This window comes from Eumetopias jubatus, unplaced genomic scaffold, assembly GCF_037043125.1.
Source record: "Eumetopias jubatus isolate StellerSeaLion01/CBP00866 unplaced genomic scaffold, mEumJub1_p1.0 scaffold_2, whole genome shotgun sequence".
Lineage (NCBI taxonomy): Eukaryota > Metazoa > Chordata > Mammalia > Carnivora > Otariidae > Eumetopias > Eumetopias jubatus.
Window position 1 is genome coordinate 139,924,614 of NW_028274808.1, and position 24,336 is coordinate 139,948,949.

General features: G+C 42.9%; 1 protein-coding gene across 1 annotated transcript in view; it reads right to left on the minus strand.

Annotated features, from left to right (window-relative positions):
- FRAS1 (Fraser extracellular matrix complex subunit 1) overlaps positions 1-24,336 on the minus strand; it is a 400,353-nt gene that overhangs the window by 176,245 nt on the left and 199,772 nt on the right. The window contains exons 15-19 of the mRNA XM_028100674.2: positions 22,739-22,882; positions 18,230-18,370; positions 16,462-16,602; positions 14,773-14,949; positions 1,229-1,369 (exon numbers count right to left, since the gene is read on the minus strand). Of these exons, the coding sequence (XP_027956475.2) occupies positions 1,229-1,369; positions 14,773-14,949; positions 16,462-16,602; positions 18,230-18,370; positions 22,739-22,882 (744 nt within the window). The remainder of the gene's footprint in view (positions 1-1,228; positions 1,370-14,772; positions 14,950-16,461; positions 16,603-18,229; positions 18,371-22,738; positions 22,883-24,336) is intronic.

Genomic DNA, 24,336 nt, shown 5'->3' on the forward strand with positions numbered 1-24,336 from the left:
TAGCTATCACCCCTCCTACATTCCTGAGGCTCTTAACTTGGAAAACGTCTGTCCAAAGGATACCCGAGTTCTTAGGATGATTTCTACCTCCCAGTTCTTCCTCCCTGCCAGATTTCCAGTGACCTGGGTGCCCTGCCAACTCAGGGCCCTGGCCATCTGCTGGCTGCAGGCGGGCAGAGGCGTAGACAGAGGAGAGTTAGAGCTACTCAGACTTGACCCCCCAACAATTTCACACAAAAGACAACCAGCTGGGCTAGGGTGAGGGCTCCCAAGGACAGACAACAGTTTTCAAGGACAACCCCAATGACAAAGAAACTAGGAACATTCCCACGGAGCCTGATAGAGTGTTTAAAGTAAAGTGACCCATCATGGGCCTAGACAGATTAAGAAGGTACTTGGAACAAGAAAATTCCAGAATAAACATAACACTGATCTTCAGTCGTCTAGATTTCTGTTTACACTGGATTTCCCGTTTGGAGTTTGAGGCTTAGACGAACCTAACAAGTATTAATTTATTCAAAAAATATTTTGTGCACTTACCACATGTTTCCTGACTCCAGAAATACATGTCATACAATTTTATAACAATTGGCTTTCTCCTATCAGTGGGCCTCAACAGTCTATTTTTAGAAATAAAATAGTAATCATGAAAGAATGTGTTTTGTCTTGTCTTTTCTTCTGTAGATACAAGAAAACACAGTGCTATAGCAGCGTGCTTAAATTTTAGTATTTTGTCAGTTCCAATAAAACCCTAGTAATTTCTAGAATCTCTGTCACTGAAATATATAAAGGTGTTGTTAAAAACATATTGGACTGACACATCAAAGAAAAAAGTAAATATCACTCTTCTCTTTTTGCTCTCTCAGGCTGTAGCCAGGGGAAGTGGGGCTGAGAACTACAGAGTTAAAATACCAAAAGCCTGGTCTTCCACAGATGTCTTAGAACCTGTCTGTAGTAGCTTGTCTCCATGACGAACACCATCAAATCCGTCCCTCCCTGCATGCACAGGACGAAGCCGACTCCAATTTTTCACTTCACCCATACATCCCTATTGGAAGAACAGAACTTCACTTGTTCCCCTCACTCTATACCTAACAAATTCAAGACGAGGGTTTACAGCCCAACTCTTGTCCCCTGATATGACCACATTTTTAATTACAGAGTCTGGCTGCATGACAAAGACAAAACAATGGCATAGGGGACATGTCCCAGCATATTACATACTCACCTGTGCAACTGCCTTCCTGGTTAAAGTAACTATCCGGGCACTGGGACAGACACTGCCCATCCAACAGTACTTGGGAAGGCCAGCAGGCTGTGCAGTTCTGTGGGCTCTTCCCTGCACACCTGAAACAGGATGGGTGGCAAGCTGGAAGGCAGAGGAAAGACAAAGCAGAGGAGACCATCAGGAAAGTCACCGTATGACAAATGCAGTAGCTCTGTCTCTCCTGTTAACATTTCTGGATTGGAATAAGTTCCGCACATTGGCTTAGTTTTTCCCAAGGACAGGGTACACATCTCAGATACTTCTTTCTAAAGGCCATATCCTGCAAAGCAAGCATCTGGGGGACCCAGATTAAGAAAGGCACGAATGACACGAAACAGAAATAACCATTTGCAGAGTCATACATTTCTTTCTTCCCAGGTTCCATTCTCCGAGAATGTCAAATAAAGACCAGGAAGCCGTAAGACAGGTCTTCTTCCCTCAGGACAGCTCCTCCTCCATCATTAGACAATGATGGCTGCTTATCAGGCTGCTCAAATTATAGAGAACAGTGATGAAAGCTTGACTTACTCATAAAGGTTTACATGGTGCCTACTCTCTAATAGAGACTGGACATACACAGGTGAGAACTGTCCCAACATTTTGAGCTGCTCAAACTAGCTTCATCAACAGACACACAAGCAAATCACTGGAATACAATTAATGGGAGACAAAGTATCACAGAGGGAGTAAGAGCATCATGTTGCAATTCTATGTGGCCTTGACTAATTTATGTAATTTCTCAAGACTCCTACTTCCTCATGTATAAAATGAGAATATAAACTGTACAAATGCATGGGGTGTTGTGGACACTAATTGGGTTTGATACACATAAAGTGTGAAGTTCTTAGGACAGTGCTAAGTACACAGTAAGGGCTTAATAAATCTTAGCAGTAATTATTACCATTAAGTGCTATGATACAAGTACCCACAGGTGTAAAAAGAAATGTGGAAGCAAAGGGAAAGAAGGCATTTAAGAATAAAGGGGATATTTGCATCAATTCCCAAGGGTGGAAAGTGTATTAATCATGCCTTTTTATTTTCTGTATTTCTGTTACTTTGACATCTGGGGTCCTGCAAATCCTGAAGAGACTGCCCTCCCAGGGCTAGCCAATTCCTAGAGATAGTAAATGACTAGCCTGGGAGCGTGTCTTTCATATGCTAACTAGCCAGTCCCAAGTCCACACACCCATCAGCTCCCCTATCGCTCACACTGGGGCCTCTAACCCCCTGCCAACCTGAGACAGTTCCAACACCCCAAAGCCCACTGAAGTTACTCCAACTAGCCAATCCTATGCTGCTACCCAGCCTCACTTGTTCCTTCCCACAGAAACCACAATAAGGGCTCTTGCTTATATTTCCCCCTCACTCCCTCTGCCTCTGGACCAACCCTGATGCTTCCTGATGTGGCCCCTGCATAGCATGCCGTGCCCCCTCCTCTTGGGAACTGTGAATAACACATGCTTCTCAATGGCAGCTGTCTCCTGATCTCTCGGCCTCAACATATCTGAATAATAATAAAACCTCCATTGTGAAATAGTCATTCACCTCCGATCACTCATTCAATCATTGAGTCTCCAATAGGTCTAGGTGTTGGGGACACAATGGTGAATAAGACAAAGACCCGATTCTTACCCATGTGGATGACCCCACATGTTCCAGGCCACTTTCTGTCCATCCAGTGGACAAGATCCACAACTGCAGGGATCACTCTGAGTCTCCTCTTTTGCCTCTTCTGTCCCCTCTATCAAATACCCAGACAGACACCAGCAGCTTGGAAGAATCAAATGTGATTTTACACCACTGAGGTCTCCATTTCTACCAACCTCCAATAAAAATGCAACATACAGTTTTTGATGTATGTGCAGCTCATATAAGCTAGGATGTCCTGGCCCAGTGGTGCTGGTGGTTAAATATTCAACTACCGATACATGGCTGATAGACACTGCTGTCCTAAGCCTTCTACTGCTCCCTGCAGCCTTGGCCCCACCCTAGCTTCCTGCCCCATCCATAAACCAGCACCTAGAGGTTTAACACCTCCACCACGAGGCTTCTAGGACCCTGCTCCTGAGCTAAGGCCCGTACCCATTTGGATTGGGCAGTAACTTGCCTTACTGGCTAATAAATATTTTGATCCTCATCTCTGGATACCCTGCAGAGCTTTATATCTATTCAACGGTATTTATTACTATATGAAAAATAGAGCTAGAGCTCCAACTTTTAAAATAATTTCCTTTTTTTAATTGCCTTGTAAACAACTCTACTAGCACAAGTCTCAATAAGAAAATTTTTCCCCAAATATTTTCAGAATCACTGAGAAAATGTTTCCTTTTCAAAAAACAAAAAAGGAATAGGTAAGCAAGTATTATAAAGGAAGGGTACCTATTAGCCCATTATGTGAGACATGTTTAACACAAATGAATGAAACAGCATGTAACAGAAAGTCAGGTGGCAATATTTCAAAAACCAGCTAAATTATATTGTCAACACAAAGCTTTCCAGGATGATTTGGGGAAGAAACATACTTCCACATATTTAAATATACCTGTGATAATACCAATGTTTATATTAGACTTTACAAGACTGCTAAAATCCCTAGCTCTTCCTGTTATACCTCCCTAATAAAAAGGAAATCAAATCATATCATTGTGGAATTGAAAACTAGGGAAAGATGAATTAATGCCTAACGAGCACACAACGTATTTTATTTCATTCCATTTGGTCACAAAGTCAATGTGAGAACTTGGCTCAATGTGAATAGAGGTTATTATTGTACTATATAAAACAGGAAAGCAAAAAGGACAAACAAGTTGAAAGACTGATGGGCTAAGAACTCCACAAGAAAGTCCCTTTGTCATCCACTAGATCTTAGCAATCTAAACATCGCCATGGCAAACTTCAGAACTGCTGTCATTGGAAATGTTTAATAACCAAATGGATAATGAGCCTGTTAGTTGCTGAGTGGCTCAGAGGGAAAATGATAGATTGGGTGATCACCCTGTCGAAGTATTTTTTTCCTCTACAATGCTGTTTCTGTAAGTACAGGCAGTTGCATTGCATCTTTAAAACAATCTCATGAAATATCAATTCTGTACCAGTTTGGGAAATGTCTACACTATTTCAGTGACTTTAATGAGGCTCTATCATTTTATGGGAGCTGCTTTCATAGCAGGAGTTCTGGTTTGAAGTCTAAGATCCTTCAAGGAAGACTAACTCCATTACAGGGCATATATGGAAAAGATTTGAAAGAAGTTCTATGAATAATTTCCCCCAAGTCAATACTACATTTTTAGAGAGTGGCGTCCCAGTTGATGGCTAAGTATATTTCTGAAAAAGCATAACTGAGCAGCTTAAGCACCGAAAGTGTTGGCATTAAAAGTGTCCTTAGATGGTTGTCAAATCCAATCAACCTGACGTCAGTAAAAACATTACCTAAAACAATTAGAACATATCAATTTCTGTTCTCTTCTACTCTTACTCTATTCTATCCTATCCCCTATTTAAATTCCAGACAATAAACACTACCACTTCTTTTTTCTTTTCAATGATATAAAAAGTGGTCCAGCATCCTTATTTTCACATCATATAAAATTCCCTGGCTTTTCAGGTCAAAAACAATTTTTGAGGTAAACTTCTCTTGAATTATGACGTAAATATCAAAAATCCTCTAGGAAATACAGTAGGAGTACCGTGAAAAGGGATGAAAACGGAAATGAGTTAAATCCAATAAAGTCAATCTCCCCCTTTCCATCACCCTCCTTTTCCTTCTCTTTCTTTTTTTTTTTCTTTTAATGAGCTGAACCATGTAAGAGGAAAAATCACATCTCTTCCATCTCTGTGATTCCTGCAGTACCTATCATAGTCCCTGTCCCTGGCATGTCATAAGTTCTCAATCAATTAATTTCTGCTGATTGAATGGGTGAGTCGGTAGGTAGGGGAGCCAGTGGGTGGGCAGGTGGATGGGAACACTGGCAACACACTCCTCTAGTTCTCCTATCTCTTTGATCATTTCCTTTTTTTAGCCTTTCTCTGTTTACATCAAGAATAGTGGAGCTTCCCCAAATTACACCTTCTATCCTTTCTCTTCTCACTCTTGGCAAACTTATCCGTGGCTTTAACGATGACCTCCATGCTGGTGAGTGCCAAATCTATGTGTACAGCTCTGGCCTTTACTCTGAACTCCAACCACATAAATCTAACTGCCTAGGGGATACCTCTACTTGGTATTTCACTAGTATCTCATTCCTCTTTCCAAAACACTACTCATCATCCACTTCCACATTCAGCCCATATCTACTTAATGCAAACTATGGCATCACATTCCTCCTGTCCAAAATTGCATTTATTATCCTGCCCCAACCCCACATCCTACCCACTACCTCGTCTTTCCTTTGTATTCCCTGCCTCACTTGGTAGTCCCCCTACTCACCAAGACACTCATGCTGGAAACCTTGAACTTTTACTTTTCTGTCACCACAACCCATCCAAGACATGGTGATTTTTACTCCCTAAATCTCTGCCAAATCTATCCCAACTTAACTGTTCCCATGGCCCCTTAGTGTAGACCTTCAACATCACTCATGATACAAATTAGTGCAGCAGCTTCCCAACTAGCCCCACTGTTTCTCCCCATTTACCTGCTGCACAGGTAAGGGGTTGATCTTTATAAAATGCAAATTGACCATATTATTCCCCCACTTAAAATCTTTTAACAGTTTTCCAATACCTTCATGACATGCCTCACCCCCATGTCTCCAGTATCATTTCCCACAATTCACCACTTTGAGCTTTATACTGCGGGAATACCAAATACATCAGACTTCTCTAAATACAGCACGCCTTTGCACTTGCTGTTTCCTTGACCTGTAATGCCCTTTCCCACCTTCTGCCCTGGTGAACTGCTCTGAACCCTTCAACAGGCTGATGATGTAGTTTTCTCTGTAGATCTTTTCTCATACTCTCTCCCCCAGACAGAGTCAGTCTCCTCTGTGCTCTTTTGGGGATAGAAAGATGAAAAAGATAAGGACCATGCCTTAAGGAAAGCATGCTCAAGTAAGGGGGACTGACATCTGAACAAGGAATTAAAAGAACATGATACATGCTGTTGTAGGGGCCAAGGGCAAGCTACTTGAGCCTTGTGCCTACTGCCATTACAATGTTGGGGAGCAAGCATTTTCCTGTCCCCTCAAGGTCCTTCTAGCTGGTCTAAGAATCAACCTGACACAAGACAGATTAACAGGAGAAAATAAAATTTAATAGTGTACGTACAGGGAATCCATACAGATGTGGCAATTCCAAAGACAGGCAAAATGAGGTATACATGTCATCCTAAACTAAGGAGATGGGGTTAGGGGTCTGAGATTTCAAAGGAAAGGCATGCAATCTTCAGTACGATGAAAGAGAGTAAATGTTAGGTAAACAAATGTTTGCTGGGCCACTCAGAAACAATGGGACATGCACAGGACTTTGATCAAACAGACCTTGCTAGGTTCCTCCCTGCCTACCATACCCGAAGTATATCATGATGTCCTTATCTATGGTGACAGCGCTCTTCCTTCCCTATCTAAATTCTTTTTAGGCAGTGTTGGGAAGGTAAAGAGCTTCTCCTGAATCTTCTGGGGTTTATTGCTTTTTAACTCAAAATAGTCTTTATGCCAAAGTAGCCATCTTGGGGCAGCCAGCCCTTGGTCCCTACAACTACATGTATCATGTTCTTTTAATTTCTTGTTCAGATGTCAGTCTCCCTTATTCGAGCATGCTTTCCTTAAGGCATGGCCTTTATCTTTTTCATCTTTCTATCCCCAAAGCTGAGCGCACCCATGCTGTAAAAACAAGAAGGGGAAAGTGAAGAAGACTGAAAATTACCAGAAGGCATACATTTGTACTTATGTCAGCACTCTGGGGACTACATTAAAGAGTGTTGCTTAATATAGATGCCATGTATTTTATTCAATTAATGCAAGGGAATCCCAACTTCATAACTAATAACATACTCTTAAGCTGAGCAGGCAGACTCCTGCCCATTTATTTCTTTAATTAAAACTCTGCCTTAAGGCCTTGGGTGAATCTTAGCAACAACTAAATAGATCAAAATACCCATGATATACTTTTTCTCCTGGTTCACCTAAAGCAAGTTAATTAACTGACCAAAATAATTGGTGCATTTCCTATTTAAAAAGAAAAAAAATGGTGTTCCGGTCCAAGATGGTGATATCGAAGGCTCCTGAATTTACTTCCTCCCACAGACACACCAAATCTACAGCTACACACGGAACAATTCCCTCTGAAAAAAATCCAGAAACTAGTTAACTCGCTGAGGGACTCCTAGGCATAGGCAATGATGAGAAAAAAACCTATATGGAAACAGGTAGAAAAGGCTGGGACACTCTTGACATACCCACCCCCACCCCTAGTTGCCATACAATCAGGAAGAAACTCCCAGCTTTTCCCTTAGGAATGAAGGGTTTAGAGCCAACATGTGATGCCCCAACTTTTAAGAGTCCAACCGAGGGACAGACCCCCAAAACTCTAGTTCTGAAAGCCAAAGGAGCTTGCATCCACAAAATCCATAAGGCTATAGCAAATAAAGAACCATTTCTTAATGGGCTCACAAGGACTACTGGTGGTGGGGCGCCTGGGTGGCTTAGTCGTTAAGCATCTGCCTTCAGTTTTATTAGAAATTCTGTAAGTTTGGGGAGTTTGGGTGGTTCAGTCAGTTAAGTATCTGCCTTCGGCTCAGGTCATGATCCCGGGGTCCTGGGATCGAGCCCCGCATCGGGCTCCCTGCTCCGTGGGAAGCCTGCTTCTCCCTCTCCCGCTCCCCACCCTGCTTGTGTTCCCTCTCTCGCTGTGTCTCTCTCTGTCAGATAAATAAATAAAATCTTAAAAAAAAAAAAAAGGACTACTGGTGGTTATCCCTCCCCTCCCCCAGGAGGCAGCAATCAGAAAGGCCCATTCTCCCTGCTTTTCCCTGAAAGACACCTATTTACATATCTTAAAAACTGCTGGCTAAGGGTCAAGTGTCTAATTTAATGTATACACGGAGGCCCACTGCCTGCTTCGTGGACCTGGGAGGTGGACACCGTAATTGTGCTCTCCCTCTGCCCTGTTCCAGGTCACTAGTGTCTTCCTGGAAAGAGCTTATGCACATGTCTGGCACACCCTTGACAGCCTGGCTCTGGTGGTCAGCGAGGTTTGAGTTCACTGGTTCAAGGGGACGGTAGAAAACAAAGAAACAGTTCTCAACCAGCTGGCTGTCACTCCAGGGCTCAGTGCAGAGGGAACAGACAAAAATACCCATCTCCCGGTGTTCCTCTGAAAGATGTGTGTTTGCCTGATGTAGAAGCTGCTACTTGAGGCTCCAGTTTCAATCAGCCTCCACCTTAGGTGCTGAGATCCTCCCCTTTGGGACACTGACAAGTCTTAGCGCACCCTCAACTACTGGGGGCCACTAAGAATAAAGAAAGGAGCATAGACAATCACAAAGGGTTTGAAAAACACTCAACAGCCAGGGCTGGCTGAACAATTAAGATTCAGAGAATAAACTGGTAGTTGCCAGGTAGGAAATGGGTGAAAGTGGTCAAATGGTATAAACTTCCAGATACAAAAGAAGTCCTGGGGATAAAATGTGCAGCATGGTGACTACGGTTAACAATATCGTATATCTGAAAGTTACTAAGTGGTGGCATCCCAGTTGATGGCTAAGTATAAGCGTAACTGAGCAGCTTAAGCACTGAAAGTGTTGGCATTAAAAGTGTCCTTAGATGGTTGTCAAATCCAATCAACCTGACGTCAGTAAAAACATTACCTAAAACAATTAGAACATATCAATTTTTGTTCTATTCTACTTACTCTATTCTATCCTATCCCCTATTTAAATTCCAGACAATAAACACTACCACTTCTTTTTTTCTTTTCAATGATATAAAAAGTGGTCCAGCATCCTTATTTTCACATCATATAAAATTCCCTGGCTTTTCAGGTCAAAAACAATTTTTGAGGTAAACTTCTCTTGAATTATGACGTAAATATCAAAAATCCTCTAGGAAATACAGTAGGAGTACTGAGCAACTATGTCCTGTATTAAAACTTAGGATCCTCAGCTGCTAAATCATTCATTAGTTGGTTCCTTCTAAGCCTTACTTTCTTCATCTGTAAAATGGGAGTAAATGTAAACTTACAGAATTTTTTGAAGATTCTATTTATTTGAGAGAGAGCACGCAGAAGTGGGGGGAGGGGTAGAGGGAGAGGGAGAAGCCGACTCCCCGGGGAGCAGGGAGCCCAACAAGGGGCTCAATCCCAGGACCCTGAGATCATGACCTGAGCCGAAGGCAGATACTTAACTGACCGAACTCCCCAAACTTACAGAATTTCTAATAAAACTCTTGGTTGTAAGGAATTTATAAACTGTGAAGTGAGATATATATACACGTGTGTGTGTGTGTGTGTGTGTGCATAAATAACTAAGAATCTATGCTAAAAGATTAAAAGAGGTTATCTCAAGATTGAAGGGCTACAGGTAGGATTTACAGATAAAATAAAGGCTACCTAGTTAAATTTGAATTTCAGATAAACACTGAATAGCATTTTAGAATATCTCCGGCAGGGGTGCCTGGGAGGCTCGGTTGGTTAAGCATCTGCCTTTGGCTCAGGTTATGATCCCAGGGTCCTGGGATTGAGCCCCTCATTGGGCTCCCCGCTCAGCGAGGAGCCTGTTTCTCCCTCTCCTTTTGCCTGCTGCTCCCCCTGCTTGTGCTCTCTCTCTGTCAAATAAATAAATAAAATGTTAAAAAAGAAAAAAAAGAATATCTCAGGAAATATTTGGGATATACTTACACTAAAAAATTCCTTTTTTTATCCGCTAAATATTTTTCTTTCTTTCTTTAAGATTTTATCTATTTATTTGAGACAGAGAGAATGAGAGAGAGAACATGAGATGGGGGAGGGTCAGAGGGAGAAGCAGACTCCCTGCCTAGCAGTGAGCCCCATGCAGAACTCGATCCCGGGACTCCAGGACCATGACCCGAGCCGAAGGCAGTCGCCCAACCAACTGAGCCACCCAGGCGCCCTAAATATTTTTATTTCTTAATCCTGTATTTTTATTTGCTAAATCTGGGTAACCTAGTAGTAGGTGTTTTTGTTTCCTAATTTTTCTTATCTGTATTTTTTAAAGTCTCTGTAATATGTATTATGCATGCAATAAGAAGAAATAAAAATTGAGATTTTTGTTAAACTGCTTTAGTTAGAAGTATACCAATGATAAAATGATATATTTGCCCTTTTTTAATTAGAGGCTTTGCTTACTCACCTATGGTCCCTGAACCAGGAGCATCAGCCTTACCTGAAAGCATGTTATAAATGCAGAAACTCAGATCCCACCCCAGATCTATGAAATCTGAATCCACATTTTGACAAGATTCCCAAGAGATTCCTATGGAAAGCTCTGCACTAGAGAAACCTCAACTGAAAGCTAAGGCTTCAAAATAGTTGAATCCTTTATAAGAAAACAACAACAACAACAACAAACCACCTCAACAACTGTGTAAGGAGAATCTGAAAATGAGTTGAGCGATCTGATCTGATCCTAGGAACATTCTCAGGAAAGAGGAGAGGCCTCCCAGTGACAAGAGCTCCGGGTCCTTTGTCCTCTCCATCCACCCTGGGCTGCCAGGTACAGCCCCAGGGGCTGCACAGTCACTAAATGACTCCAGGAGGAACCTGTCACAGGACTGAGCACAAGAACAGCACCCTGGAATTGTACAAGATAGCGGCCCCCTACCCAGCTCCACCCTGGAGATTTCAGACAGATTTATGAACTCAGGGAGTCCTGGAAAACTAGTGGGGGAGGGGAGAGGGATAAAAAAGCAAGGGATAGTTTTTTGATGTTTGGAGGTTTTGAAGGGACTGAATTTGTATTATTTTATCTGAGCAAGGGAGTTGATGGATATTTCCTGGCTTTTGTTTGTTTGTTTGTTTGTTTTGTTAAATAAACTAGACTCTGTCAATGCTGACACAATCCATTAAATAGGTGAGGTGAACTCTGGGTAACATTACTAAAATCCTTCTTTTAGTTAGTACTGAATGTTAATATTGAATAAACTTGCACAGTTCTGGCTGACTACAGAAAATGCCTTCACACTGTCTTTCACAATTAGTAACGGACTGTCTTTTGTACCAGCAGTCCTAGGCACATTTTGTAAACACAGAGGCCATGTGAAAAAAACAAAACAAAACATAATGTCAAAGCTCCATGTTCTGAAGGATACAAGGTCACTTTTGAGAATGAGCCCAAATCACAGGACAAATACAGGCAGGTGCCCATCCCCCTCTCACCAGAGCCCCTCTGCTTTGAAGCCCACCTCAGCCCACCTCTTTCTTCCCATTATCCTGCTGCGGGCTTCATAGCACAGATCCCTAGCCAAGTACACACCATGGGTTTTGTTGCTGCTGTTGTTATTCATTTATTTATGATCTGTTTCTCTCACTAGAATATAAATTCCATGAGGGTAGGAATTTTGTCTCACTCATTCATGAGTGTACCCCCAGTGCCTACACAATGCCCAGCACCGAGGGAACACTCAATAGACATTTGTAGAAGGAAGGAATAAAAACAGACTGCCCTCCAGCTACTAATAAACAATGTTCTCTTTGGTCACTGTTTGTTAATTTTATGTTTTTTCGTCCTTCAATCATAGACTTGGATGTTAGTCAAATATCTCGAGTATTTTTGTTTCATCTTCCACTAGATAATTCCTGGGTTTGTCATGTAGCTCTGAGTTGAAACTTTCATAACTTCTGACATCACTTCAGACTCTAAGTAAATTGCTTTGTCCTATAATGCATCTGCTTCTCGCTTTCATTAGCTGCAGTAATATTCTAATCACTCTGTACTGCAGTCTCAGAGAGAGGAAGAGGGAGAGTTCCAGAAAACAGTTGTTTTTCTTTTCTTTATAGAAAAGCACTTGAGATCAAATGTGCTGTAAAATAAACCCTCAATGGTATAGCCGCAAAAAGACTCCAACCTTTTAAGTGTTCTGCAAGGAAGCCAGGGTATTTCTGGGAACATGTGAGAAGGAGAGCCCAGTCTCATAGGGCTCCCCAGCCTGATTGCATTGACAACACCTCGGCAGAATCAAAAATGGAACAGATTGTGGGAAGGCAGAAAGGTTTCCAGAGATATGAGATGAGTGACAGGAAACACATCAATCAACACACTTAATACTCAGATGGGTTGGAAACAATTGGTGGTTGCACTCAGTTTCCCAACGGAATCTTGGGCAACTCAATTAACCTTTTCTGCCACATTCTCATCACTTATAAATTGAGTACAACAAAATCTACATAGCAGAGATTGCACAAGGATTTGGTAATAAACGTGAGTAGATAGCTATATAGTGTGATACCTAATAATATTATGTGAACTAGCATAAAATCATGGGATCACAAGGGACTCCAGGGGTCAATCTAGACCTTTGGCATGGGGACCATGATTAAACCCTTCCACAGGGATTACACTCTAATCCTTTTAAAAAGGTGTCTGTATAAAGGGATTCCCAGAAAACTCCCCTTTGTTGAGGATGCCTCCTTAAATTTAAGATGTTCCAATCCTGCAGTATTAGTACACTATGCTTTCGCCTTGTCAGTGACCATAATACAGTAACAATTTGGTGTAGAGCATGGATACAAAAATCAGGCTGACTTAGATTCCACTGGATTCTACTCTGTGTTGGATACATGACTTTGAACAAGTTACAGCCTAAACTCCCTGAAGCCTCCATTTCCTCTCAAATAGTTGTCCCACTCACCCCACAAGGTTGGTACCAGACTTTAGTGAAAAACAAGTCATGTACTTCTCCTAGTGTCTGGCTCATGGTGTATACCAAATCAACAGTAACATTATTTTCTGGCTGGATAACCCTGGTCACTCCAATTTTTATTTACAACTTAATTTTACAAACATTCATCATTTTTGTTTCTCTTTTCTGATCCCTCCTCAAATTCCCTATTTTTCATTTTTAATATAGTGTTCAAAATTATAGGGAGAGGCTAACTACACTGAGTAGCCTGGGAAGATTTCTTCTTGATTTCTCCCAGGATCAGAGGGGAAGGCTGTGTGGTGTGTGCCTTGGGAAGGCACCGAAACTCTTAGCAACAAAGATTCCTGTATTTCAGAAGTAGTTGTGGAAACAGAGCCATGAAAGTTTAACGGACCATGGAGAGTTTAGGCAATGCATATATGGGTGGAAACCAGTGTATGTGGAGAATAAAGACCCTTCCCCTAATTTCTAGGCACTTTCTAACAGTGCATCCCAGGGAGCAGGGTGCATCCCTGGGAGCAGGGGATTACCCCTATAATGTTCCTGAACACCTGAGCATTTGGATGGACATTTATAACAATTGAGCATGGGGCTTTACAATTTACCAAGAACTTTCACACTTCTAACCTCCTTTGATCCTGGCAAAAAGCCCATGTGAAAGATAATTATCTCTCATCTAATGCTGTGAATGCAAAGGCTCAGAGAGCTTAAGTGTCTGGCCTGGGGTCTCTGTATTCCAAATCTGTATACTTCCTACTATGCCATTTGACTGACTATCAAAATCTTTTAACCTTGAAATCTGTCATTTCCATGTGAGGGTGTATTTAACGTAAAATTGGATATTGTAGGATACAAAATTGAATCTACAGCATGCTTACAGTTACATGGTAAAAATAAAAACTCAAAGCTATGCATAGGAAAAGACTTGGATATATTATAGCAAAATGGTAAAGGCAATTACCCAAGTGGTAGATGGTGGTAGATGGTAGGCAGATTATCTTTCTACTTTTTCTACATTCAGTTTCCTTTAATGAACATACATTCACAATGAAAACTGTAAGTATTGCATTTCTTTTAAAGTAGCTTGAAAGTCAAACAATTCACCCAACAGCAAGGCAACTTCATATAGGAACAGAGAGGGGCCTCCCCAACCTCTCCCCAAATTATCTATATCTCCCCTTCAACTCCTCAGCCACTCATAGATAACCCAGCTATCGAGTCAAATTATTCAGGATGGCATCAATTTCCTGTGGATGATATGCTAGGCAATGGCAAGAATCACTTCTAAATTTTGACAGAAGTCCAGATTTTGCCCTGAAGGGACCAATTCATATTCACCCAGAGTAGCAAATTAGAAGAAATATTAAATGGAATTCTACAGTGAGCTCTGGGTCTTTCTTAGCTACTCATACTGTCTCTGAAATAATTCCTGTCTGACTTCTTAGAACGTAACTTTGGGGACAGTGGGGTCAATGGAACCAGCTCTCTAAGATCATTTATTATTCACCCAGGGAAGGAGAACATCAGCGGGGGCCACCCCTTTGCATGTCCATCTTCTGCTCCATCCACAAGCACGCTGGAACAATTCTTACATGAAAACAAAGGTCTTCTGGCTTTGTTCTCACCTCACAGGATCTCTCAAGAGCAAAGCCCAGAAGCTACCTAACATTTCTTCAAACCATGCTTGCTCACCTTCACACAGCCCAGTGTTCTCCAAGTAAAACTGGGCTCTACACTGGGACAGACACTTGCCAGAGGTGATGTTCGCCCCAAACCGCTGCTCAACTTGCAGTCCTTCATCGGGCTTCTTACACTGGGCACAGTGAGAGGGCTCTGGACCCACACAAGTGAGGCAAGAGGAATGACAGGCTGACAAGAACAAAATGCAGAAATCAGTACAAGGGTCATATATATGTTGCAACCAAGGGGAGTCCCTAATTAAATCTAAGCCACTTGGAAGAGTTCACCAGATACATCCTATCAGAAAACTGCTTTCTAGTGTTCTATATATAGCGCAGGGTGATAATATTTGTGAGAGGCCTAGTGAGGGTGATGTTAGCTGGTCACATCTCTCGGGTTTTGTGAGGTCTGTCAAGCTGGAGCATGAAAAAACCCCAGCAAACTGGACAATACTGACTTGGTTCTCCAGATACACACTCGCTGAATGATGTTTTAATACCATGGCCTCAGTTTTTATTGAAGATTTTAAGAAGCATCCACACAAAGGCCATTACTATATTTTTCGCAAAGATGGTCATCGCATTATTGTCTACTATGTCATCTATCACCCACTATATAGGCATCCAGGCAACAAAATCCTTCTAGAATTTATGTGAGGAAAGGCTGCTTTCCTAGACAAGGAAGAGCCCCCTTTGAATGAGCAACAGGAATTTGACAATCCATAACAGTTTCTTGTTTTTCTTGGCTACTGGTTGAAATCAGACCCCGACAGAGTACTGGAACTATCTCATGCCCACATTTGATATAATTAACTCTTTACAAGAGCTCTTTGATATAACTAACTTTGATACAATTAACTCTAAAAGATTTCTAAATTTTCTTTTTCAGAGTATTTATTGCAGCTGCCCTGTTTTAAATTATACACATATATATTTATGACATATATGTATACAAATATGTATGTATATATTTATATAAAAATTATAAAAATACATATTTATTTATAAAATATATACCAGTTTATATATAACATATATAAGTATATAACATATAAATATATATAATAACAGAGATACAAATATATAAATATATATATAAATATGTATATTCTTCTAACTATTCTCAAACTCTTTTCCAAAGTCCCCTACATATAAACACATATAAATTAATTTCACCTAATTGAAGTGTATGCTCCCAATGTTCTAGTTTCAAAAGACAATGATCCCGCCCTCCCAATGAGCCCAAAGCCTTTCTGGCAAACAGCTATCTACGAGTTTCCATTTCCATTTCCCTCAGCCCAGAGGCACTGCTACTAACTCAGTTTGCTCAGCTATACCGTTAACAAAAAAAGGTTCTTCAGGGAAAAACAAAATGAAGACTACGAAACACATTAACAATGGTCTCCTTAGACCAGGGAAAAGGAGGAAGTAAGAGTTTTGTTTTGTCTTAATGAACGGTAAAGGAAATGACAGTCCTTTCAAGGGGATGGCCAGAAAAATCATGAATTTTGGGGGGCGTCATCACAAATATTCCAACATGAGTTTTTTTTTCGGATTATCCCTTGGCGATAAAAACAAAAGCATGGAATGTATACATAGCCATATAAGATACACTGTAGGGAAAAGTGCACTGAAAAGTAACTTAAATCTTTGTCCTCGTGATGGGAAAGTCTCTTAAGAATGACGACGACACCAACGGTACCTTTGCAGATCCCGTGGTCAGGGTAGAAGCCCTCTCCGCAGCTGGACAGGCAGTGGCCTTGGCGCAGAGCCCGGGGCTGGATGCAGGCTGTGCAGTGTGAGGCCGTCGGTCCGGAGCAGCCGGCACATGAATTGTGACAAGCTGAGGAGGAGAGTGAGAGGGACACCATGGAACCCAAGTGACCAGGGAGCCTACTTCTCAGCTGGGCTCTTTATGTATCAGGAAGCCCCTTCTGTGTCGCTCTCAATCCCCTTCAGCTGTCACACCAAATCAGGCGGAAAGATGTTTTAGGAAGTGGTTCTATACCCAAAACTGCCCGCAGTGACCCTTTACCCAACTTTTATCCATGTTCTATTATTTATCAGCTACCCTTGATGTGGTGTTTCCATTAAGGAGCTTATACACATTGCTGCATTTAATCCTCATAGCAATTACGAGGTTTTGCCGATGAGAAAACTGAGGTCTTGGGAAGTTAAAAAATTTACCCAAGATCATAGAGCTAATGAGTAGCAGTGCTGGGATTTAGCCCTAGGTCTGTCTGAACCTAAAACCCCCTACCTGAATAGGGAAGAGTGAAAAGTTTCTATGTCTGCGTTCTGGAAGCACTGGAATTTTGGCTGTCTTATCCACTAATTTATCTATGCCCTCAGCCAAGTCAGGGTTTCTCCAGGCCTAGGCTCCATGGCAAATGCACTGTGAGGTTGGACTAAATGATCACTTAAGATACTTCTAGGTCTGACATCATAGGATTGTAAGGAAGAATTATATTAAACAATCTTTACATATGACAATGTCAGGCATGCATCTCTGCTGCTTTAGTCCTGGGTGGTAACAGTGGGACATCTCTGACTCTGATTTACAAATGGTATACCGTGGCCTGTCCTAAGGGACGGGACTGAGATACTAGAAGACTCCAGAAAACAACGGGCAGGAGCTGGGAGAAGGGTGTGGAAGCAGGACGAGCCTCTTGGGGGCAGGCTGTTGCGGCCGAGGGATAAACACTGGGCGAGTAAAGGGGTTGGCAGACAAGAAGGAGGCTGCTGAGACCAGGCTGTGGGACAGATCGAAACATTCTGCCACAAACCCACACTACAGGCACAAGTGAGAATACGTATGTTTATTTTGGAGGAGAGGGGCAATCAATCAAGGGGCAATCCCAGGCAGCAGTAAGTTCCCCAAGTCGTCTCGAAGGAAAGACACAAGTCAAACCTATGTAAGTAGAAGCTTACAAAGTCTCAAGTAGGAATGTTTCATGGTTAAAGTTATATAAATCTGAAAGAAACAATACATAAATAGCACATAAGACCAAATTTTCAAAACACACAGACTTAGGCCTTACAAGCTGCCAAACTTGGTTTATTCTATATTTTATTTTTGTGATGTGTTGTAGTTGCTGATATATGGGCTTGTGCCGTCTAAGAAATGACTCTGTCATACCTACAACCTAAGTTAGTGACGGTCTATTAGTACACAAGGACTATATGAAGATCTTAAAGATGTTCTTCGCACTGAAAAGGACCAAATGAACCCTAATGATGATTGATAGCCTAAGTCTTTTACTTAATCCCTCAAGTCCCACAGCATCCACCCACTCCCAAACCAAATACACACAGGTTCCAGAATGAAAAAGCTATTCCTTTTAATTTGACATCTTCTCATCATACACACTAATTCTTAAGTGAGCAGCATATAGCACCAAGTATTGTCAAATATGTCAAATGCATTTTGATGATGACGATGATGACAACAATGATTACCCACGTCTTACCTCTGCATCTGCCAGTGGCCTCAACATAGTACCCATCGGGGCATTCAGCAATGCATTTCCCATCATGCAACACTGTCTTCTCAGCACAGGTAAGACACCTGGGACTATTGGGACCACAGCTCTTACAGGATTGGTCACAAGCTAAGGGGGAGGAAACCCACCAGAGAAAGTCAATGATGAGCAAAGGAAGCAGAGAAGTCTACTCTTTACACTGTCCACAGCTGGTATCAACACGGTAATCACGTTGTCTGGCTGCTCAGCTGAGGTCTGTTTCCTGGATTCCAACATTTCAATGTACTCTGTACTTTCTGTTTTCACAGTTGAAGGAGAACCAGATGATTACTCATTGGACGAAGCATAACCAATACTCTGAGGCACACCCACCAGCATAATCAATATAATATAGGATTTGAAGTCAAAATGGGCTCGGGGGTAGGGATGCCAGTCCAATAGGCGTTGAAGATATTCTCAAACTCATTAATAATCAGAAAAATGCAAATAAAATGGGCTGTCCCAGTATACCTATTAACCAGAAAAAAAAAAAAATCTGAAGCTTGATAATGCCAAATGGTGGCAAGGAGGTGGAGATGAGACAAGCTTCACACTTGAGAGTATGGATGCTGGTGAGCTACCTGGCACTACTTAGCCAAATAAAGAATATGGAAAGTTAAGAAACCAACAATTCTGCTCCCAGATTACCCATCCCAGGGAACCTTCTGCACAGGTTCACAAAGGGACGTGTTTAAAGCTGTTCACTGGTGCTCTCTAGAGACAGCACAGGGATGGAGGGAAGTGGGGAGTCTGTCATGAACAGTGGAAGGGTGAGCTCTGGGAGATGCAGCCCAGGGAGTACTACGCAGCAGTGAGAAGCAAAGAGCTAGATGACAGAGAAACACAGGTGATTCAAACCATAATGCTGAATGAAAAAAGAACAACGTGAACTCTGTAACACATCATTTAAGAAAAAAAAAGGTATGTACACTCAAAAGAATACCCATTTTACATAAGCCCCCAAAACAAAAAGATAAAAAAAAGTTCAAGTAGGGGCGCCTGGGTGGTTCAGTTGGTTGAGTGTCTGACTCTTGGTTTCGGCTCAGGTCATGATCTCGGGATGGTGAGCTGGAGCTCTGTTGTCACTCTCCATGCTCAGCACAGAGTCTGCTTAAGATTCTTTCTCCCTCTTCCTCTGCCCCTCCCCCGTTCGCACACACGGGCACAGGCACTCTGTAAATAAATAAAGTCTTAAAAAAATTGAAACAGCTGACTTGGTGAGGAAGGGAAATGAATATAAAAGGAAGGAAAGAGAAGAAAAAAGGAGAGGAGGAAGGAAGAGAGGGAATGGCCAACAGAAACCTCGGAACTTATTTTGATTTATTATGTTAGCTAGAGTCAGAAAAGCCCTTCATAGTAGCACAAGTACTTAAGAGACTAAAGAATGAGGAGGTTTTTGTCCTTTGAATTTCCCCACCCTTTATATCTAACATTTGTAAAACTCAAAGCATGAACCACCAATGAACTTGGTTGCTGTAAATTCTTTCAGCCAGGGCATACCACCGTGTATGACAGGTTGTGCTGGATTTTTCTCAGCACTTGACTTTGAGATTTCTGGAGATACAGGCCTCCCAGTTATAAATGATTAAACCAACACCAGCCAGTCTTTATCTTGAGTAGCACTAAACTGAACTGGAAATAAGTCAGCATTATCAGCATCAGACGTTTTAATTAACATTCTGATACCAATCAGTGACTTGGTTCACTGATGTTTTAGGAAATATTTATATGAACACTTCTGCAGGCATCTGATACAAACTTAGAGAGCTCTAAGAATTTTATGAGAAGTGTAAACTCCCATCTTTATCCAAAGGTCTGCGGGTCGATGTCAATGGTATCACAAAGTCTTGCATCATGCTAAGCACACGGCAGGCGATCGGCAATTACTCTCTGATCAACTGATTCCTTGGCTGACTTTCAGCAATGGCCCATCCTCCTATCTGGAAGATTTTTTTTTTCCTGATGCTTTGTTTCAAAATGTATACAGATAGCATTTCAGATGTATACTCTCTCCCTAAGCCACCTGTTCAGTGGTCTTTTTTAATTCTTCCAGTCAGCAAGGAGCTCTGGCTTTCTTCATCCAACCTCTCAGCCCAAGTAGATTTCCACCCCTCACTGCCTCAGGGCTCACACTAATCCCTCATTTTTTTTTTTTTTTAAATCCCTCCTTTTAAATACCCGCTTCCCCAGGAGAAGTTGCTTTCTCAATTCAGATATACCATCTTGGTAGCAGGCCAGTGTCACTGCCCTTCCTCAGGCACAGTAGCCAGGCTCCTTGGGGACCTACAGGCTAAATGCCTTTGGATTTGTGCAAACTTGACATCTGCTGACCTTTAGAGAATGCATCTGGCTCAATTGAGCGGGAAAGTGATGCTGGCAGAAAAAGATTAAAATACCGCAGAGCCTGGCCTTTCTTTCCTGTTCTCTCCTGACTCCACAAAAAGCCACCTGTGACTCGTCCACATCAAGTGAGATTTTTCACACCAGTGATGCTGATGGATCTCTGCACAGCTTTAAGCAAGCAGCTGCCAGGGGCTATCTCTCTTCCCCAAGACAAGTGGATTTGTCAAGTCCCAAAGATCATCTCATATTTGCTGTTGCCCTGCTCAGTAAACAAAACGAGGACAGTAACTGAAGAAAGTTTTTTGGGCTGCACATTTCTTTGATTTAGTGGACTTTGTTATTAAAAAAAAAAAAAGTCATCATAGCCTTTCTATAGGTATGACCATCACAGTAAACTCAATTCAGACCTTTCATTCACTGTCAGGTGCCTACCTGTGGACTTGGCAATGTCCACGGGGCAGCGGCTGATCTGAAGACTGACAGGAAGACGGGGGAAAGGGCGAGAAGAGCATCGAGGGAGGTGAGAAGGAGAAGGGAGGGAGAAATAGCAGAGGTGCAGAGAGAGGCGTCTCTTTATAGCTAGTAGAGCAGTCAGGAGGCAGGTAAGATCTAAAGCCAGAAGACCGAGGCTTGAATCCCAACTCGGCCCCATATTAGCTACGTGACCTTAAGCAAGTTTCTTAACCTCTCTGTCTCATCTGGAAAATGAGGATGATCCTAGTAACCACCTCCTGCAATCGTCGTGAGGAATAGACGGCAAACACAGCACTTGGGCCAAATGGCTGCCTGTATCACCTCCATCCTCCCAACAGCCTTCTGAGCCGGTGTGTGTCAGTTTCCCACTGCGGCTGGGCCAGACGTCCACAAACTCAGTGGCTTAACGCAACACAAATTTGTTATCTTAACAGTTTTAGAGGTCAGAAGTCCTGAAGTCAAGGTGTCAGTGGGATTGCATTCCTTCTGGAAGCCCTAGGGGCAGATCCATTTCCGTGTCTCTTCCCCAGTCCTAGAGGCTGCCTTTGCACCCTGCCCCTTCTTGGCATCACCCTGACTCCCGCTTCTGTCTCCGATCTCCTTTTCAGACTCCTACCGTCCCTCCTAGAAGGACCCTTGTGGTTACACTGGCCCACCCGGATAAGCCAGGATAGCCTCCCCCGTCTCAGAATCCTTGACTTGAATCACCCCTCCAGAGGCCCTTCTGCCATCTAAGGAGGCATAGTCACAAGTGCTGGCTATCAGGATGCAGACATCTTCGAGGGGCCACTATTCTGTCTTCCACGGTGGCGACGGTTACCCCCGTTCTACAAAAGGGAAACTGTCACACAGACAGAGTATATGACTTGCCCAAGGTCATGCCGTCCCCCCTATACTTTCCTGACTCAGTGGGTTAATGTTTATAAAGCACTTGGAAGGAAGCACTAAGCTGGGTTAACTCTTACCCCCATGCCGTGGGCATGAAAGACAGAATACCCAGTAACAGCTTCAGCTTTACGTCAGTGATGCCAACACAAGGGTAGGTCTGCTTTGGCTGCTCTGGGAGCGTCTTTGTCTCCATGAATATTTGGATGCAGTCTGGCACCAATGTGGAATTGGGAATTTGGAGGAAGGAAGCCCTGCTCCTCTCCCCACAGCTGTGAGTCTGGAGCAAGCAGCCTGAGCCTGGCAGGATGAGGAGAGCACGAACACCCTAACCTAACACGCTGTTGTAAAGTGGGGGTGTCAAAGGCGATCCTACCAGTTGACAAAAAGGGTTTGTAAACTACCAAAACACTGTCGATGTTAGCAGCCATTTGCATATATTTTTTAAAGATTTTATTTGTTTATTTGAGAGAGACTGAGTGAGAGAGCACAAGCCAGGAGGAGAGGGAGAGGGAGAAGCAGATTCCCCGCTGAACAGGGACCCCCCCCCCAACCCCACCGACACAGGACTGGATCTCAGGAACCCCAGGACCCGGAGATCATGACCTGAGCCAAAGGCAGAGGCTTAACCGACTGAGCCCCTCAGGAGACCCAACACTTGCATATTCGTTGACTAAAAGAAATGTTATGATTTTAATAAAACAAAGGAGGCTGGAAGAAAGCAAGCTGCTCTGGCACGCAGAGCCGGGCACTTACCGCTGCAGATCCCCTGCTTGTTGTAGAACCCGAGGCCACAGCTGCTCTCGCAGCCGCCCTCCCTCAGCACTTGGAGGGGGTCTCTGCAGGCCACGCAGTGCTTCTCCGTCGGACCCCAGCAGGAAGCACAGGACCCGTGGCAGACTGCAGGCAAACGGCAAAATCAGTGGACAATCTATAGCAGAAAGGATGGGTTGCAATTTTTCTTTCAAAGGTTTAAGAAGTCATAAGGAGGATGTTGGAGCTTTCATTCCTAAATCACAATGCACATATGTATACCACAGGAGAAAAAAACACCCTCCACCAAAAATAACTATTTCTGTTGGCCAGAAGTACAACTCAGTAAATTACTGCTCAGAGACTTGGAACAGGAAATCAGAGGCTTTGAGTAATGGGAATCACAGGGAAGGGAACCATAGTTTTCTAGACAAAGATGGTCTGTCTTATGAAATCAGATGGCCCTCCATCACCTTGCCACCTTGTCTTTCATAACCGTACAATGAAGTGTTGACAGGATCACCGCTCCCGCATCCAACACCATGAAGAATCAGCAAGGAGGGATGCCATGTACTCTCCTCCTTGCTTAAGACTTTGAAAGACCTGCTACTGCTGGATTTCAACTGCTCTCTCCCTGCTTTCCAGCCTGTCTTCTGTCTATCCCACCCCCACCCCCTCCTTCTGTCCTCCCTCATGACTCTTCTAGTCCCCCTGCCCTGCCCCACCCCTAGCGTCTGCTCTCAAAATGCATCTTGAGTACCTTTCTTTTACAACTTAATGTGCCAACCATACATTGTTCCTAAACCAGAGCTGTCCCTTTAACACTCAAAAACATCCTCCTCTTCCAGCATTTGATTTTTACTCCTCATGCTTGCTTTTCACCTTAGCATGTCTGCAAAGAGAAGCCTATTCTGAGTGATTGCTGATATTAAAAGTTGCTTAACTGTCTGTATGGCTGGCTAACCCCAACCTATGCTTCTGTCAATGCATCCTAATTTTCAAAATGTTTGCTTCACCATGGAGCACAGCCTGTTCTGCAGAGGTATTCATTCTGCCCAAAATTGGTGGGGAAAATGCCTTTGCTGATCAGAAGAGACTTGGGAACTAAATACCTAAGTAATTTAATTATGTATCCCTTTAGAATCAGAAAAGGGTGCCTTCACTGCGAATCCTAAGATCTAATCCTCTCCTCTCAGCTCGAAACTGCGCAGGAAAGCCTTTAATTTCAGACAACTTTCCTCCCCCAACAAATGTAGAGATAATTACAGATTCTCTTAAATGCTGTGGGGCACCTGGCTGGCTCAGTGGGTTAAGTGTCTGACTCTTGAGTTCAGCTCAGGTCATGATCTCAGGGTTGTGAGATCGAGCCTCGTGTCGGGCCTGGCACTGGGCCTGGAGCCCGCTTAAGATTCTCTCTCTCTCTCTCTCTCCCCCTGATCCTCCCTGCCCCCCGTCTTAAAAAATGTTAGGAAGGGCTCTTTGATAAAGAATAACAGTGGTGGGGGGCGGAAGGAACCAACTTTAGGTAGATCTAAAGGATGAGAAGTTGCCAGCCCTGGAGAGAGCCAGAGAACAGCACCAACAAAGTCCTTGGGAAGGAA